General features: G+C 41.7%; 1 protein-coding gene across 1 annotated transcript; it reads left to right on the top strand.

The window, feature by feature from the left end:
* The first annotated feature begins 7,928 nt into the window (after positions 1-7,928).
* On the top strand, positions 7,929-16,383 carry dtnbp1a (dystrobrevin binding protein 1a). The gene is made up of 10 exons (XM_083760552.1): positions 7,929-8,167; positions 8,981-9,034; positions 9,182-9,232; positions 9,425-9,485; positions 9,727-9,859; positions 10,617-10,749; positions 11,522-11,544; positions 12,207-12,353; positions 12,674-12,802; positions 14,871-16,383. The coding sequence occupies exons 1-10, from the start codon at positions 8,112-8,114 to the stop codon at positions 15,125-15,127; spliced, it is 1,044 nt and encodes a 347-aa protein (XP_083616678.1). The 5' UTR covers positions 7,929-8,111; the 3' UTR covers positions 15,128-16,383.
* Positions 16,384-19,694: the final 3,311 nt, after the last annotated feature.

Here is a 19,694-nt window from a genome sequence, read left to right as displayed (position 1 = left end):
CATTTTGAGATGGGGCCATGGGGGGGGTCTGCGGACAAATATATTGTGGGGGTTCTTTGACGTGAACAGATCTGACCTGGAATCGGCCTCGGTCTTCAATTAGTTTTGACCAATATAACTCGATATGGACAGTCAGTGCATTTTATAATCAAAACCATCCCATCCAAATAATGAAACGGTAAATGGTGCATTTACTGTATATACCACCTTTATCCAAGGCGCTTTACAGAGATTGTGCATTACATTCACAAACAATTTACAATTTAGGTATTTAGCTGACGCTCTTAATCCAGTGATTTACATTAAGCAAAAATAAAAAGCAAGGGATACATCACATACATAAAAAGTAGTTATCAAGAAACATGTGTAAGCTAAGAACGTAACAGTGGAATATCTATATAATGAAACTATACTATACATACTATAATGTGCTATGACTACATAAAATGCAATTCTCTAGTGCTGTCTACGTAACATGCTATAAGTCTGTATAAAATTCTATCTAAATAAAGTGCTATCTAAGGGGCTAGGGCAAGTGCTATATGTTGTAGTATACAACATGCTGTGTACTTGCACAAGGTACTTGTACGTGAATATGCAATGTACTTGATATGCATTGTGTACTGCCTGGAGAGTAACAGACTGACTGTCTTGTTAGCCACTGGAGACAGCTCACAGAGCAAGGTCAACTTGCTGCTAGCTGATTGTTATTGTTATGGCTCAGTGGCACGTCATTAGGACACCAGGATCCAGAGCTATATATGATTCTGTAATGTATAATAAACTTTGTGAACGTTTTAATGTGACCAGTCTCGTGTCATGTTAATCTTCTCCCGGGCCGGCCAGTCTGTCTGTCCGCCGCCGAACCAAGGAAATAATCAACCGGGTCGTCACACACCAGAACCAGACGAGGGTCCAATACTTAGAACAGTATCATAACAGTATACATTCATACACGGCGGAGGAAACCATGCAAGGCACCAAGGACACTTCGACAATCGACACTATCTCTGGGGGGGCCCAGGAGCGAACGTCACTTTACCTCCTGAGTCACTGTCGCCCCCCAGACAGGTGATGACAGACAGGTGAGCAACTCGATCTTCCACTCATTAGGGCTGATCAGGAACAGCTGTGGGACCAGGAGCAAGCCGGCTTAAAACCTCTGCTGAAGGGAGCCACTCACTTCTTCCTCAGCAGTCAACATGTCTGATTGTAGAGCAACGGGCACATTTTTCAATCTTGTACTCGTGACGCTGATGGTCTTTTATTGGTTTGCCCAAGGTAAAAGCTTTTTGTTTCCAATATGCATTAATTAAATTGTATGTCTGTTGCAGATTCTTAGGAAGACTAAACAATGTTATTATTGCTGATAGTTTGGAGGGAGCATTTGATGGGGTTTTTTTCCACCATATGACTATAACGACAAGGACTATAAGGACTATGAATTTAGTTACTATAAATAGCTTCGACAGCAGAGCAATGATACTGGGAACTGAGAGCAGAGAAACACCGGAACTCTCAGAATACTTTTAGGAGTAATCGAATTACAATATATACTTAACTTTAGCTTTTACCAGGATACTTTAAGTAAATAGCCAATATAAACACTTACTTTAGGAGAATTACCTTATAAATACCGGAATGTTACCTGAGTCCACCACAGAGTAGAGATCCTTTCAGAGTGAGGGTTTTAGTCATATTTTATATTGATTCAGAGAGACAGAACAAGATCCACATACAGCATAATGATAATTTCAGATACACCCAGACCCCAAAGGGTCTGTTGGGTAAAAGGTTTCTCTCTCCAGTCTCAAAATGGGAGACAGTACTTATACTGTTTCAGTACAAAATGGAGAATGAAACAAAGTAGACGTGGCAATACAGAATTCAATCACTGGCCAACCAACAGACCCTAAACCGGAAGAGCACAGAGGTTGGTCAGGCATGGCACCCGGCTTTTAAGGATAAATTGTCATGCAGTCTTGGCTATGGCGAGCTGATAAGGGAATGCCTGGCCTTCAAGGTTAGTTACATGCAGCCAGACAGTGCAATAATAATTCTTACTAACTAAACGCCATAAGACAGCGTGAAGTAACTACATAGGAGTGGAGCACAGGGCAACCAGATTAAAAGGTCAAATGAGTCAGCTGACCATTCACCCACAAAATATACAACAAAATGCATAGAAAATACCTATCAGCATTCATTCTATGATGTCACCTGCATATACAGCTCCAGAGAATTCATTCTAATAATTTCTGTCTGTCTGACTTGGGATGAGTTTATGGTGTAAATGTTAGTGTTTCTGTATTCATAATGGGCTCTATCACAGTAGCCCATATCAAAATGAAATTGTGCCTCTTCCTTGCTTCCTTCACAGGTCTTTACAAAGTTGACAATTATACTAATTAACATACACAGATGACAGATTGTATAAGTTATATTGTAATAAATAACATCCAGTACTCTTACACGGTACTGCTTTAATTAGTATAATGATTGGTAAGACCTGTTAAGGAAAAAAGGCCCAATGTCTTTTCAATGTGGTTGCCTATATAGAGCGTCGCAGTCCCGCCCCCTCGAGAGACAACACTTTGTCTGTGGTGTAAACTTCTTTAAATAAATACTTTTTGAAAAGTCTATGAGGAACGGGGAATTATTTTCCAGGTCTCTTGACGGGGCGGGACTGCTCTATAGTACTTAGAGAGTCTAACCCCCCCCCCCCCCCCCCCCCCCATGTCTTTCTATCTAGCTCACCCCATGGAGACTTGATTTCATGGAGATTTTTTGTTGAATTCCTAAACCAATAATTTGATGACCACCAGTGATTCCCTGAGACACAAATAGTCTTCTTTTGTTATTGTTTGGGTGAACTATATCCCTTTACATGGGCATTGAAGGTAAGCAAAGCAAAACAAAGTTACTATATTTACCCAGGGTAACTGGACTAAGCTCAAGAACTTGTTTACAGCCATGCAGGTAACAATTCCCCACTGCCCCAGTTTTGATTGCAGTCTTGCTTCTCGGTTTGTTATCATGCTATCAACAAATATTGGACGGCTATAACTTAATGTGGCTATTCCCCTGTGAAGAAATGAGCTTCAAGTCATAGCTGTATTAAAACTTGCAATGTCTTGTGCCAACTGTGTCTACAGGATGCTGTTTCCCCTTGGAGAATCCCAACGACGCCCCCATGAACACCAGCAGCATGGCGAGAGGCGGGCACAACATGACAGACCGCGCCAACATTGACATGATCAACACCACTCAGACCACTGGCAGGAGATATCATTATTGGCCAATGGTATACACCAATTATTGTTGTGTTATCACCGCAGTGTATTTTTAAAGGGTTGGGAAAACTACACCATTACGTCAGTCATTACTATCACCGCGGACACAGACCAATCTCTCTGTTTTTACTATCGGACAAGTCTTTTCACTCTAGAGCTATCACCCCGTTCACTGATTGGTCTAGAAGTTGGGTGGGCGGTCCCCTTGGATCTTCATATATTAGGTCCTCACTAATAATCTTGAAAAAATGGCGCAATTTCTTTCCTACTCGGTCTGTGTCTCATAGGAGGGCTGTGGGCAGTTCAGAAACCGTCTTCCAGTGACATCATCGATGGGGAATACAAGCTAATAAAAACGGCAGGCTTTCTAGTCCTGAAAAGTTGCAATGCGAAAATGGAAGCCATCATGCCATCATGATAATGAAAATCTAAACATTTTTGTAAAATAATCTTGTTTAAAGAAAAATCTGGCTAATGATGATGTCACTGGAAGACGGTTTCTAAACTGCCCACAGCCCTCCTAATGGTAACAAATAACAATCCCCACTGCCCCAGTTTTGATTGCAGTCTTGCTTCTCAGTTTACAAGCTTTGCGTCAGTGCTATGATGGACGGATGGATGATCGACAATTATTGGACGACTCTAACTTAATGTGAAGAAATGAGTTGCAAGTCATAGCTGTATTTAGCCCTGAAACATGACTGTCACGATTATCAAGACAGTTTTATGCGATCGCTACATTTACAGAGCAAACGTGTACATAACCATTCAGATTTCAAATATAAAGTACTCTCCACGTGGGCCCGGGTTGTTTGCTGGTACGCCAATTAGCATTGCTGCATTCCACGTTGTTTAATAAAAAGCATTTTTATCCGATCAGCGCCCCGGCTACTCTTCTCAAACGGGGTTTGTTCAGAAAACTCAGTTGCACACCGGGAGGGCACTCGCCTATTAGTATTGGCAGTGCGGTCAGCGTGCCTATATTGAACACACCCAGACCCCCTTTCCACCGGTTGTTTCCCAATGGGAACCGCGGTTCAGTTCTTTTTTGTTCTTCGTCCATGAGCCAGAGCTTCAAAGTTGGTGGGAAAAACTTTACCTATATTAAAAAGCCCCTATCCCGACCGATAGGGGCGCGTAGTTGAAAGCCAATGGCAAAAAAACAGCTCAGATAAAAATGCTTTTTATTAAACAACGCGGAGTGCAGCAATGCTAATCGCGTTGAACAACATCCATGGCACACGTGGTGAGTACTTTATATTTGAAATCTGAGTTTATGTACACGTTTGCTCTGTAAATGTAGCCATCGCACAAAACGGGCATGAAGTTAAGCCATGACGCTGCTACGAGCGTCATGTGAACCATGGCTAAGCTATATTAAAACTCACAATGTCTTGTGCCAACTGTGTCTACAGTATTTGCCCCCATGACAACATGACAGACCGCCAACATTGATATGATGAGTCACTGGACAACACCACTCAGACCACTGGCAGAAGGAATCGTTATTTGCCAGGATGTCGGGAGTCCTTCGCCTACTGGTGTATTAACTTCGCACCAGAACTTCCTGATGGGAAGGATTTCGAAGAAGGAATTCCTGATCGAAAGAAACTGAAATGTTGAAAATGTTAACTGAAATGTTAAACGTTGATTCCTGAACCATGTACCAATAATAATCTGATGATGATGAATCTGATGCTCTGGTCCTGATGCTGAGCTGCACACAGCCTCCCATTCAGTGTTGATTAGACTAGTTATAGTCCTAGTCTTTTGAATAAATCATTTAATTTGAGTCACATTTTAGTCATCTGAAATGTCTAGTTTTAGTCTACTAAATCTACAGATCAGATCATCAGAGCGCGCAACACCCGAGTGCAACCAAATTGTCAATATTTTGTCTAAATAACCGTGTGTAATTTGCCCACCAGCTGAACAAACTACTAGTTAGGGAAAGTTAGCCAAATTTGTGACCAATCCGCAAAATAAATGCTTACCTGAATAGCTTTCTTCACAAATGTGAGTGTTCGTAACTGTCTATCACCTCTCACTTTGTTCCAACCCAACCCTGCTGTACAGTACACTGACTATTAATAAATACCGGTGCACATTTTTACTCTTTCTACTACTAAGACTACTTTAAAGAATCTTTAACTTTAGTAGGCCTACAAGACGAAATGATTCAACATTTAATATAGACACAATTGTCCTGTTAATGCTTTCAAATCGTCCAATGTTTATAAAACTCAGACACAATTACCGGTACCACAGTTTCACAAAATAAAGTAGCTAATCTACAAACTCGCAGCACATTACGATGCGACACTTGACATTGTAAATCTGTTTTTGCTCATGTGACCAAGTAGAGCATAAATGCGCGAAAAAACTTGGAGCTCTGACGGCAACGAATATGATCCATGATATTTCTTTTGAGTTACTAAAAGGAATGAATTTAATTTGCTTCAAGTACAATTCTTCAGGTAGGCCTATCTACAATCTGTATCATTTTACAAAAGAGACGAGGGAAAACAATTTGGAACACATAATGAAAGCCTCTTCCTTAAGGAAGAGGAAGACGGTGATAAGCTATAGGCCTATACTCTCAAATGTTCATTAAAACCCTAAATATAAGTAGTAAAACATTCTGGGCAGAGGATTTTGGGTGCCAAATTGATGATAAAACGTGGAAAAGAATCTTAAATGCAAAACAAATTACAAGCTCTAACAGAACACAGACACGTACAGTACAAGATCATTCACAGGTTACATGTAACTCCAGCTATACGCAGTAAATATGATCCAACATGTTCTGGGTAGTGCTTTAAATGTAAATGTAGATACATTTTACGAATAGCCCTATATAATTATGTTGCACGGCTTACAATTCTACAAAAAAATGGTTAGATGAGGATCCCCCTGACATAAAATTATGGTACGGAAAACTCATGTCGATACTGCCAATGGAGAGGTTATATGTATTAAGAGGCAATCTTACTGACTTTGTTAGAGATTGGTCACCTATTGCAAGAAGAGGAGCCATTCCAGCCTGTCCAGAGCTGGGGTGAGGCCAAGTAGGAGCCTGACCAGTTTGTTTTGGGAGGTCTGGAGCCTTGTTTTAAGGGCCTTTGAGGTGCTGTGGTACCAAGAGGTGCATGCATAGTCAAAGAAATGGTGTGGGAGTTATATATAAAGTATGAGTTCAACTGTATGATGGGAGTGTAGGGGAGGATGGGGGAAGATGAACCACTTTTTACTTAAGTTGTCCTGGAAGCAAGGCAAAATGAGATGGCAGTCAAATCTAATGATCTACACATATTTCAGGATGTCCTCTATCAATTGAAATGATGAGTAAGCAGCTATGACAAAGGGCCATGAAAATATGACCTTTTCAAAAAAAAAAAAAAAAGTGGCTCAATTTGCCCCAGGTAAGGGGTAAGTTGATCCAAAATTTAACCACATGATATTTTAATGTAAAGAGCTTAAACTTGAACAGATAATGTATTCACGTATTGAAAATAATTTAATAACAGTTTTCCCTTTTGCAAATAGTCTTATTTATCTGTTTATTTATTATTTAAACAATATAAAGACAATTAAATAAAGTTTGTTATTCAGAACCTTATAATATTTGCAATATTGTTAATACAATATAGCAAATTTGCAAACATTTGCAAACATCCAAATTAAAGGTCATTCAGTATAATTTGAGTAGCTAATACTTAATACAAAAATATGAATGGTGATTCACATTAAGAAAATTGGCTCAATTTACCCCAAGGAATTGGTTCAACTTGCCCCATGGCCACTTTTTGACAAAACATGGCTAGCTTAATGCTCCAGGATAATGTTTAGATAAATGATTCACATGGGTTTTATACATTGGTATATCACCAACATGCATGATATATAAGTTTAGACCTGGGTGCTTTTGCTTTAATATAAAAATGATTATTCCAGAAAAGTTTATTTTTTTACTTTGACCAGCAAAAAAAACTTTTTTGTGTATAAATGTACTTTCCACTTTGTCCATGTGTCTCTCATCTTCACAGTCAGGTTGAAATGGTGGGTGTGTCCTGATTTTGAGGTCACATGACAACTCATGTGTGTAGTTTTAAAGATACAGGGGGTGGTTCAACTTACCCGACGGTTCATCTTCCCCCATCCTCCCCTATATAAAGTATGAGTTCAACTGTATGATGGGAGTGTATATAAAGTATGAGTTCAACTGATGGGAGTATAGGCCTAGTTGACTGCTACTTTTTTCTGTATTGTATTATTTGCTGGCATGTTGTTGATTCTGTCTTTTGTTTTTTTGTTTTGTTTTTGTTTTATGTACGTCTTTGTAATGTAATGTCAATAATTGAGAAAATCGAATACAAACATTGAAAGAGAGATATTACATTTTGATGGCTTTGGCTAGCTTTTCTAACAAAATGTTAACAGAGCAGAGATGTTCTATTGATAGAAAAGGAGACTGTATTGAGGTCATTTGCTTGTTTGAATGTACATCATGGTGGGGATATGGATGTATAGATATTTAACACAGTAAGACTTATTTTTTTTAAATAATTTTAAACGTATTAACTGTGCTTTTATTTTGAATGTCCGAAGCGGAAGTGCCTCTGCTTATGTGCAGGTTGTATGACGGACAGCGTTTATAAACCAATACTGCAGCAGGCTCTCGATATATAAATGTTTACTCTTATTTACGACCAATACTACTATAGTACGTGTAAAAGTTAAAGATGGTTTAACTTTAGCACACGCTAAGATTATTATCATTAGCTAACGTTAGTCTCTTAAAAAACAGAGGAAGGAATTATGTTTGAGAATTTCAGAGAAAGGCTTCAGACGGTCCAACAGGATTTCACTTCTGGGTTTGTATTCTGTTTATCGACGCTTGTCAGTTTACACGGTACATGATATACATTATAAAATGTAAATGCATTGTTGGTTTTATACTGTTGGGGCATAACAGTAGCTTAACCGTCATTGGGGTTTGTGTACACATTGAGTTTGTCAGCAGTATACATGCAGTTGGCACTAAAGCCAATTGCATATCAAATCATAATATGAATTGATTAGTTAAGTAAGATTTAAGGTATATATGTGTTGAAATTTAATTGAAAATGTCACATTGCCATTATCCACGGACGTTCAGTATGTGTTGCTATAGCTCTGCTGCTATAGCTAAGACTAGCAGGAGTTTATTGGTCTCAGCTGACAGTCATGGGGTATGGGTGGGTGGGTGGGTGGGGGGTCAGACAGTTTTTCTGTCCCAACCAGGGTTATTATTATTGCTGCTATTTTCTTTATTCTAAAAAGTCTTACTCATCCCTGTCAAGTGCCATTCATCTCAACTTGACTTCAAGGAAAAAATACAATGCACAGGCTTTTGTTTGAAAGAAACATGTTACTATAGTCTGCCAGGTAAAAGTTTATTTTAAACCTCTTAAACCCCAGCATCCGTATTATGGGGGAAACCTTCGCAGAAAATAGCCCACATGATGCATTGTGAGCTTGTAGATCAGCTATTTTAATTGAAGATATTTAATGTAGTGCCAAAACAGAAAAGAGACATACTCGTATAGGTAAAGGTATAGGGGTTAAGTTGTTAAAGGAAGGAAAGTATGTGTTGTGAGTGACCAAATAAGAACAACATGCTTGAAGTCTTAATTCCTTCCTCACAGTATCAAGACCTTGGGGGACAAGTCTAAAGATGCCAAAGTTAAAAGGAGGCCACGGTGAGTATAGATTAGGCGTGTGTGTGTGTGTGTGTGTGTGTGCGTGTGCAGACAACGTGATGTTACCATGCAATTCAGGACAGGTCACTGTGTATGAAATAACAGGCAGGACATAGTTAGTTTCTGATTGTTCTGTTTTTCTGTTAGATTTGAAGAAAATCTTCCTCACTTTACTGCTGGACTGGATCTCCTCAGCAGGTTAACTCCCAGACACACACACACACACACACACACACACACACACACACACACACACACACACACACACACACACACACACGGTACACTCAGTCAACAAATACCACCTCAGTTGTATCTGTCTGTATATTATATTAATTTGCTGTGTGTGTGTGTGTGTGTGTGTGTGTGTGTGTGTGTGTGTGTGTGTAGGTATGAGGACAGCTGGATGTTGCTCCATAAAAGAACAAAGGACTCTGCTCAGGCTGCAGAGGTATATATCTGACTATAATTCTGTTCTATCCTTTCATAGCTGGTTTCTAGTCTTTAGAATTGTTTTCCGATATTATCGAAAAAGCTGCCGATACTGCCCAAAATGCTGGTATCGGCGAGTATGCCGTTCCACGTAATTTATCACAGGATGATGGTTCATTTACAATAATATTGATTTGTTTTATTACAGTATGAATCAGGATGTCAGCTTATCTCTCTCTCTCTGTCTCTCTCTCATCCAGGCGGTAGATGGTGAGGTGGTGATGCTGTCGGCGCACAGTGAGAGGAGGAGAACGTCGGTGTCACAGCTCCAGGAGCAACTCCACACCTTGCCTACATTTATCACTGAACTAGAAACCATCACGACAAGGATAGGTAGGCACCGTACACACACGACACCCGCTGCTGGTGTGTTAGAGAGAGAGAGCGAGAGGCTTCTAAGGCTTAGTTTTTAGGCAGCAGAAAGTTGCCTGATATATTTGACTTCAGTGTGTGTGTGATGTGATGCAAACTTTTAGTTTTAATCTTTGGCAGCCTGTGCACAAGTTGGTTGTGAGGGGCCTACAAATGGCCGGCCTCTCCAAAAGGAGGGCCAAGCAGTTAGCAAGGTACTGCTCAGTATCAGCCATTATAGGAAGCCGCTCAATTTGGAGGAGACGCTGTTTCCTTTATCCAGGATTTATGTCCAGACAGTGGCCTTGTGGGTTGAGTGTCCGCCCTGAAACTGGGAGGTCGGGGGTTCGATCCCCTGCCGGGTCATACCAAAAACAATGGGTTGGTTTGGGGAGTCAAATCAACTAATGATTGCAGAGGGCTGCGCACGCTGCGGCTCACCGCTCCAAGAGATGGGTCAAATGCGGAGAACAAATTTCACTGCGGTAACGTGTGTGACTCATCGTACTTTACGACTTTGATGTCTGCTGTGTCTGACAAGTACAGTATGTCAACTATACTGTATGTAACAATGTTTTGCCTTCTATTCACATTGTTGGCAGTGTTTATGTCCTTCTTTGTACATGGTATTCCTGTACTTCTGATTATGCGGACATAAATAAACATTTCGTGTGTGTGTGTATGACTGTATGTGTATGTGTATGTGTGTGCGTGTGCATGCGTGTGTGTGTACGTGCAGCCCATTTAGAAGGAGACTTTGAGGAGATGGAGAGCAGGCTGGTCTACCTGGAGACGCTGTGCTGCCAGTGTGACCAGCTGAGATTCAAGCAGCATCACCTCAACCAGCTGGAGAACTACAAGAAGAAGAAGAGGTAGTGCACCCGACCAGACCCGACACCGGCCCGTCGCACGCATGGCGCTGTAGATGGTAGCCACGCACCGCAAAAGAACAGCCAGTAGATATAAGACTTTATGCATGGCGCGGTAGACGGTACATAAATACAATTACACAACGGGTCGTTTCGAGGAAGAAATCTGATTTGTTGAAACAGCCTTCTAGCCGTGGTTCAAACAAACACCACTCCACACCTAATCAAAACAAATAGTTCGCAGCAAACTCGGTGGCTAGACTAGCTAGTCTCTTGGGACATTTGTGGTCGTAGTGAGTACATCTGTCATTAAAAAAATATATGTTTTTTTTCAGCGATTTTCTTAGTTTTACTGTTGTATAATTGCAATATTACACTCGAGGGGGTGGTTTGCGGGCTTGTTCCGAAAGCAACACAGAAGTGCATTAATGACGTTAAACCACCCCCTCTCGTGTAATATTGCTTCATCAGCTGTCTATACAATATAGTCTATATACGGTATAATGTATGTTGTGTTTAGATGTATTAATACAGTAGTAGTGCAAGATGGTCATACTGCCCTCCAAAGACCAGCAAGAATATACTTTAAATACAAATTAAGAATAGGACTCCTGACATGATTTGTTCTAGCTTCCCAGACACTGTGTGAATGACATTCTCCTGATATCATTTGATGGTACCATATGAATGGCCTTGTGTCCCGTCATCGCATGTTCTAACCTCCCTGACTCGTATGAATGGCATTGTTTCAAATCGTTCTGTTGTGTTTTAACAGGAAGGAGCTGGAGTCTCTGAAAGGTGAGCGAACGGCTACGTCCGTCACACACCCAACACTTGTTTCACTTTGATTTAAACCATGATAGAAAGCATTAACGCAAGACGTTCTGCAGTGGTTCACCTGGAATAAGGCTATCGTCTGCCTTGCTGCATGTCATCCCATCTCTCTTACTCCCTTTCCTGTTATAGCACAGTCACTATTAACCACAAGGGCACTGAGCTGGTTAAACACTTGATAAATACAGGCATTAATTTACCAAAAAGATATATATATAAAAAGTCTTGACAGGTTTCTGTTCTTTATGTAAGCGTGCGTCCTAACCATAGAGTATTAAAAGGATAGAGACTGAACTGGCGCGAAGCTCCGCCCCTCCGCTATTCATGTCAGTGGAAGTTGCTCAGTGGCGTTTTGAAGCCGCCGGAGGGACTGTCTATTTCCGCCTTTTTGGGCGCATTTCCGCAATGCGGAAGTGCAACTGAGCGCTCAATGTTAAAGCCCAGCTGCACAGGGTTTCCTCGTCATGAATCCACGGGTCCGCCTGCAGTCCTTCCTCTTACCACTAGGGCCCAGCGCTTCAACATTGGAGTGCCTAGCTGGCCTCTTGGTCCGACTCCTAACCACAACGCCATTGACGGACACATGGAAGGGTGACGTCATCCTCTTTTTTGCTTCCTGGTTGCAGTGGAGCTGGATGCAGAGCACGCCCAGAAGGTAGCTGAGCTGGAGCAGGCGACGCAGCACAAACTGAAGGAGCGACAGAAGATCTACGAGGAGGCGTTCCACCAGGACATGGAACAGTACCTGTCTACTGGATACCTCCAACTCAGAGGTAGGAATGGCGTGGTCCATCACTCAGTGACGTTAGGCCCTAAAGAGGACTAAAAGGTGAGAGTTGAGTCATGCCTATGTGGCAATTTAGTGGCCTTGATGAAAACGCATTGTATATAGGGCAGTAGTGAGTCTGGCAAGGGCACCGTTTCAGTCCTCCGGGAACTAGTGGCAAGCAAACTGTCGCTGTGGGAGCCAACCCAGGGTCACGCCAAGAAGCAAACATCTTAGCTAACAACACTATACAGCTGAAGACCCTGATGCTACGTGTGGAGGGCAGCGATTCACGCGCATGCGTGGGTGTGTGTGTGTACTGTGTAGAGTCAACAGGCAGTCAGGTGTGCGCTTTGGACCAGGTGACTGTGACTGATGTCTCTGACCAGGAGGCTCTAGATGACTTCCTCAACTCTACAGGAGATGATATCAGCACCGCATCATCACTCACCTCAGGTAAGCCCCTTCTCCGTTCAACTTTGTGTTGGATTTAGTTTTATGTGGCACTGGTAGGGGCCAAGCCGTTTCCCCAAACACTGGGTCAGTATCCATTTTTTTTTTGTGGTAAAATATCCCTTTTTTAATTTATTTTATTTGTCTGTCTGTCTGTCTGTCTGTCTATCTAGCTAACCACTGTACCGATCATCGCCAGAGATCATTTGCAAGCTTTTATCCACAATATGTATTACTGTTTGTCCAAAAATATGTTAATCAGTGCTGAACTGAAAGAAGTCTGAGAAGCCTCAAGCCACAGTTGTTAGCCCATTCTGGGCGGGAACCCCTTTTGGAGTTTTAACTAAGCATTATCTTATACTTTAGCTATTGAAAAATAGCAGATCTACAAACCTCTCAAACCTTTTTATTAACAAATGGGGCACAGAGGCGGAGGTCGAGTGAATTAAAAGTATTCTAACCCAAATAATTAAAGCAATGGACAAAATGTCCAAAGAAAACTGATTCACAGCTTCCCCCTCTACTGCCCTCTGCTGTTCTAATCTAAATAAAGCAGAAACTGCCCAAAAAAAGAAAAGTAAAACACCCAGTAAAACATTTCACTGCACAGGCATAAAATGGAACCCAAGCCTGGCCTGTAACTGCAACTATCTGATCCAGCATGACTGGCATATTTAATTATTGTACAATTGTGTTGAATACTCTCCGATTGGTAAATCAAGGCATTCTATTTATTTCCTGTAACAATGTGTTATTTAAAAAATCAACACTTTCATAGATTAGATTGATTTATGATAGATTTGTGTTTGTACGTAGCCAGCAGGGTATAATATATAGTGAATGTGAATGGTGTGTCGGTTCTGCTTGACCCTGTTGGGGTTTCTTTTAATAATAATAATACATTTTATTTATAACACACTTTACATTTGAAATGTAGTGTAATGTAGTACAGGCAGAAAAAAAAAGTAAATTTAGCTCATTATGCCTTCCATATAAAGGTAGATTATCACCTGGGCATTCCACGTACTGATAGATGATAGATGTAAGCAATTTAAAGCAATTTAATTATGTTATGCTTTAAAAAACATCCAAAATAGCCAATTTAGAAGATGAACAGATGGACCTACACAAATGGATGGAAACATCTGTGGTGGTTTTACAAAGATATTTGCGATTATCTCACATAATCAGGAGATACGCATGTCCCTGCTTCTCATGACTGTCTTTGATTAATTGAAAATGCATGACCCTTATGTAAACAAGTGTCCATGAAATCTTTATCGGGAACTCAGTCAGTAAAGAGACAATCAATTGAGGCAAGAGAAGCGTTTTAGAGATTGAGTAATTATTATTGAGGTACCATCAAGGAGAGCACACAAACTTACATTCAACATATCCACGATTGACATGTATTGGAAACCCACAGCCGTGTGTCACACCACATATGTGAAAACACAGTCTTATTATACTCAAGAAGAAGTCCAACCCCTAGCCCATTCATGGGAAAGTCTAAGGCAATAAGGATTTACAACAGGTAATCAAAGCTATAACAAGAGGGAAGAAAACACAGTAAACCACAGCTGTGTTTTACAGCTGCCTTGAGGTGCTTCTTAAATGTTTCACTCCAGGATTCCTTGACACAAGTCTTAGTGCTTCTTCTGGTTTTAGCCTCTCAGCAGATTTTGTATTGACCTGTACTTATTGACCTGTACTTTCCTTGAACTGTACCCCCATTCTACAAACTGTTAATACAATTTGCAATCAATCAATCAATCAATGATCAATGTCCTAATTAATTTGTTTCCCTTCATGGGGTTGCAGACTTCTACTTCACACTGAAATATATAGCTATAGCGGGTTAGGGCAGATTCACACTATGGGTCCCGGATCGGGATTGAAGTGTACTCTGGATACGGATCGCTGCAATGGGAAAGCCATCCGTACTAAAAGGCCAATGCGAATCATGGCCAGCGGCGACCAGGCAATCGTATTTCGGGAACAGTTCGATTCTATCGGGCTCGGTGTGAAGCTGCCCCTAAGTTCACTAACCCGAGCATTCCGCGTCAAACAGGTCCCGATCCCGAGTCTTGGTCTTCAGAATCTCCCAGAGGCTCCACCAGCCAGGCCCCTCCCACAGAGACACCGGCAGCCAACCAGGACACGGCAGGGGGCCGGGAGGAAGAGGCAGCCAGCGAGGGGAGTGACACGCCTCTGGTCCAATCCGACGAGGAGGACATTCAGGCAGACTCGTCTCTGGTGGCTCTGCCAGAGGTCTGTCCAGCGAGGTGCTCTGATGACAGTGACTCTGGGGAGACGCCCTCTGGTTAGGACCCACACATCCTCTAGTTTTGACCCCTGATGGGGACCCGCCCCTCTGGGTATAGGCCTGTGGTTGTGGTTCACCCTCCAAACGCAATATGAAAGAGGACCTGCTCACTCTGGCTCTTAACTGGTTCAGCGCCGCCCCCCGAGAGAACGAGATTAATTTACCTTTGCAATCGATGACATCCACAGATTTGTTTTATTCCCCATGATCCGGGGGAAAAAACGTTTTAGCAATTTATGCTCGCGTTCTTTATGTGCATTATGGCTCATAATATGTTCAAAATGCGATAGTAGGGGCTTGATTAGAGCTTAATTTGACAATGTGCCAAAAACTATTATTTCCCCAATCCGATCACCTCTCCTCTCCTGTGAAAAAGCTAGCCGACGTTTACTAGTGTTTGAAACCGAAACTGATTGTCGGTCATTTTAGGAGTTTCTTTTTCAAAAACGTCTGGCACTGGTGAGCTAGCGGCCACTACAGCACTAGCGCTGGTCCAGTTAATTGCAATTAAAACAACTAAATCAACTTTGACTAGCCGTGATACAAAAGGTGCTGAATTTGATGGTATTCTGTAGCTTGTGTTAGTTTCGCCCAGGACCTGTAGACGGCTTGTAGCTAACTCTGGTGCAAGGTTTTTCTTAAATCACAATACACGTAATTCTGTATTCATCCACCTTCACTGTCCAGCCGTCTTCTCTAAATAGGTTTTTTTTATGCTGGTACTCTTATCTAGAAAAGCACAAGGGACATTACCGTACATCATGTCAATGAAGGATACAGTGTTTCTCTTTCCATACTGTACCTGCGGGTTGTCTTCCAGCTGAAACATTGTATCTCTCCTTAAATAGTTTTAATTGCAATAAGACACGTAGTGAATCTGTTCTCTTGATTCTTTGTTGACCGACCTGTCTGCAGTGGTTATTCAGGACTGCAAATCATTCGCATGTTTATTCAAACAAATTCAGCAAATGGTAACGGTTGGAATTCCACCTCCAGGAAGTATTCCACATGTATCACAGTATATATCACCAGGGACGTGCAGAGAGTGTTCGAGAGGGCACTTTTGCCCACAAAAATAGCAGATCTACAAGCTCACAACGCGTCGCGCTGCGACGCGTTGAGAGCTTGTAGATCAGCTATTTTCGGGGCGCAACCCAGCACTCTTTAGCTTGTGGAGATGCGGTGTAACGACATGGATTTCTAAACGACATTGCTTCATCGCGAAATGCTTCAGTTCAAGTTCAGGAGACTGAATGCTAACCTGACGCTGCCAGATGAGGGCGGTATTGGGTAACCATGTTCCCCAACACAGCACTCATCTGGGATCTCTCAGGCAGTTGAGCTGACAAAAATCCGTTCCGTACCGGACCAATCAGCGTGAGCTAAGGGCGGGATATGTGCGAAACCGGATGTGAAACTATATAGACACGTCAATATGATTGGTTGTGTTTGCACGCCCACACGGTGATAGACAGACGGTCCCATCCAATCATCTACCAAGTATCTTGAAAAAAAGGAACAGCCCCGTCATCGAATTTGCTTCCGCGATCCCAGATCCCAATAAGCTGTGAAACAAATTTGTGTAGCAAGCTTCTTGGATCTGGCAGCGTCAGGTTAACTGAATGCTGCCCTGGCATGGAAAGGAGGGGCATGTGCATTTCCTTCACCATAGTAAATGCTGCATTCGTGGCCTGGAAAGGGCCCCGAAGCCCCCTTTTGATGTCTATGTGTGCATGTCCCTGTATATCATAAATAATCGCAGTACGTAGTAGAATGCAGCCCTTCCTCTTCCAGGGGCCTGTTTCACGAAACTTGGATTAACTAATCCAGGATTTAGGCCAAAGCCAGGCTTTTTAAATCCTGATCTTTACAGCCTGGTTTATTCCGTTCCACTAAAGCCAAGCGAGGCTCAGAATTGGTGGATTTGGCGAGCCGGGATCAGCAAGCCTGGCTTAATAGACAGTCTGGCTTTTTGTCTCTAGACCCCTTATGTGGATCACAGATTTACTGATCCTTCTTCTTCATGGGGTATTAAGGCAGTTTGCATCCTTAATAGTTGCATTACAGCCCCCTTCTGTATATCACATTATCTTTACTAATCTATTCAAGACTTACTGATACAAGGACTTAAGCTTCTAAAATAAATATTGCTGCTGTAATTAAAGAGAGAACATACTCTCAATAGTGGATAGACTGAATGATTAACTACCCCAAAAATATAGTTTACATTTTACCACTACTATTAACTTAAAACAGAATTCTTAATATTGTAAGCATAATGATATTGTCGCATTGTGATATATGGCCATAACTCCCTCCTCTGAGGGAGCTACCTTTGGGGAAGGGGGTTGTTGCCCAGACAGGGCCGGGTCATGGGTTCATGTAGCATGCCAAAGTTTGTGCTATTGCCATTGAGAATGCATTGGGCGTTTAAGTTAAATAACTCAGAAACTACAAAACATTTCAAAGTAAAAAGTTCCAGCATGTGTCTCCACAGTAAGCTGAATTTTACAAAGTGTGAATGGAGTTTCTAGGTGAAAGTGATTTTTTTAAGTGCCACTATCTGCCTATAAATGTCTCAAATTTGAAAGCACTATATTTCTAAAACTATGAAACATTTCAAAGATTCCTTTTCAGGCACACATGTCCACCGTAGGATGAACCTAAATAGGTTTGAATGGGGTTTCTAGGTGTAAGTATGTAGGACTAGTAGTGGGTGAAACGTTACAATGGTAATATGTTGTAAAACAATGAGTAATGGTAATATTTAGTGGTTTTCACTTTTACAAAAAAAATAATAAATAATATAATATAATATAATAATTCTTCTTAACCGTGCACTTGCACGACAGCAAACCTATTCATGGGGAACATTCACCAAAAGCAGCTGATCTACAAGCTCACAAGCTGTCATGATGTTGTGCAGCCTATATATTTTGGTTATTTGATTTTATATAGTGCTTAAATTAGTCCTTTAATGCAGACCGATACAAATAAGGCAACATAAACACATAATAATTGAATGAATCTGGAAAACATCATTGGTTTGTGATCAGTTTGACTGCTTAATGAACAGTAAAGACATCAGGATTAGGTTAAACCTGGCTGTTAGCCTGGTCCGGAGCAGGCTAAGTCCAAAGCATTAGTTTCCATGGTAACTTATGTAGCATCACTTTCATGAAACCGAATCAAGCCTCAACATATCCAGGTTAACTGGTTAAGTTAATCTGGCAAGATCAACCAGCTTTCATGAAACCGGTTAAGCACTGATCCAGGATATATTAAGCCAGGATATGTGTTAAAGCCCGGCTTAATCTCTAATCCAAGTTTCGTGAAATAGGCCCCAGGTAGGCTACTACTCCAGGCCCATGAGGACATACAACAACAAAAATCTATTCTTGGGTTAATCCTAATGTTTTCTTAATTTACACTGCAGCCACAACAGACAAAAGTGTTTTTCAACTTGCATCGTGGTGACCCAGGCCACTGCTAGCTTCATAATCTGCTTCATAATCTGCCAGAGATGTACAGAGCCATATGGAAGGCCATTCAGCACAGAGGATCCCGTCGTGTGCCAATATTTATACAAAACAAGTGACTAAACTGATACATTTACAAATCACTAAACTACTATATTTACAAATCAAACTGCAGACAAAGGCGGCAAGTGCAGGAAAAATACGGTCCGCTCATCCTGCCCAAATGTGTGACCCATAAGGGCAGCGCGCTCCAAGGGGGGACTCTGTCCCTCCAAAAAGGCATGCGAGAAAGTGACTATAACGCCACCGTGGAATTCGAGGCGGACTGTGAGAATGAGAACCCAGTTCAACATGTCCAGCATGAGATCAAAACAGACATCAACCAGGAATGGATTGTCATAGTCGCAATGTCGCGACGGGAGGTCTATACCCCGTACAGGAGCTGGGAAACGTGGTGACAACGGAAGTCCACAATGCTTGATCCATCGTCGCATGATTTCGATGTGATGAAAATCTACAAACGTATTCCGTAAATGAGTGGTTATCAAACATTTTCATGCCGGGGACTCCCAAAATGATATGTATTTGGCTGTGTGGACTCCCATCTCAAAAATAGTTTGTGCCATCGACCTCCAGAAGCAAAGAGCTGAGCTGAAAAATGTTCATTTGTTCACACAAATGTTCATGTTTCACACGTTTTCATGTCTTAAAAAAAGAATTAGCGGATCAAAAATCACACGAGGTGACGCGCTGTGAGCTTGTATATCTGCTATTTTTTAATAGCCAAAGTATAAAATTATTACAAATTATTGTGACGGTATGTTAACTCAACACTTTGAGAACCACCGATTTCAAGATCTAGGAACTATCGAGTGACCAGTCATTCGTCCGACAATGACAACCTACCTCAAACTCTAACCGCAAGCACGGAGCAGCGCATGTTCGCCAACCTTAGAGCATGTTCGCCAACCTTAACCGTTACGCTACGGCCTGGGCCATGTTCGCCAACCTTAATCCGGTCGTTTTCCGCATGTTGGACCAATGACTGGTCGAAAAAGCGTACGGACCCCGTGCGCTCTTATCATCGTTG

Source organism: Protomyctophum parallelum (genome assembly GCF_964188405.1).
Source record: "Protomyctophum parallelum genome assembly, chromosome: 3".
NCBI classification, from domain to species: domain Eukaryota; kingdom Metazoa; phylum Chordata; class Actinopteri; order Myctophiformes; family Myctophidae; genus Protomyctophum; species Protomyctophum parallelum.
The sequence above is the reverse complement of the archived record's forward strand: the minus strand, read 5'-3'. Positions and strand labels throughout refer to the sequence as shown.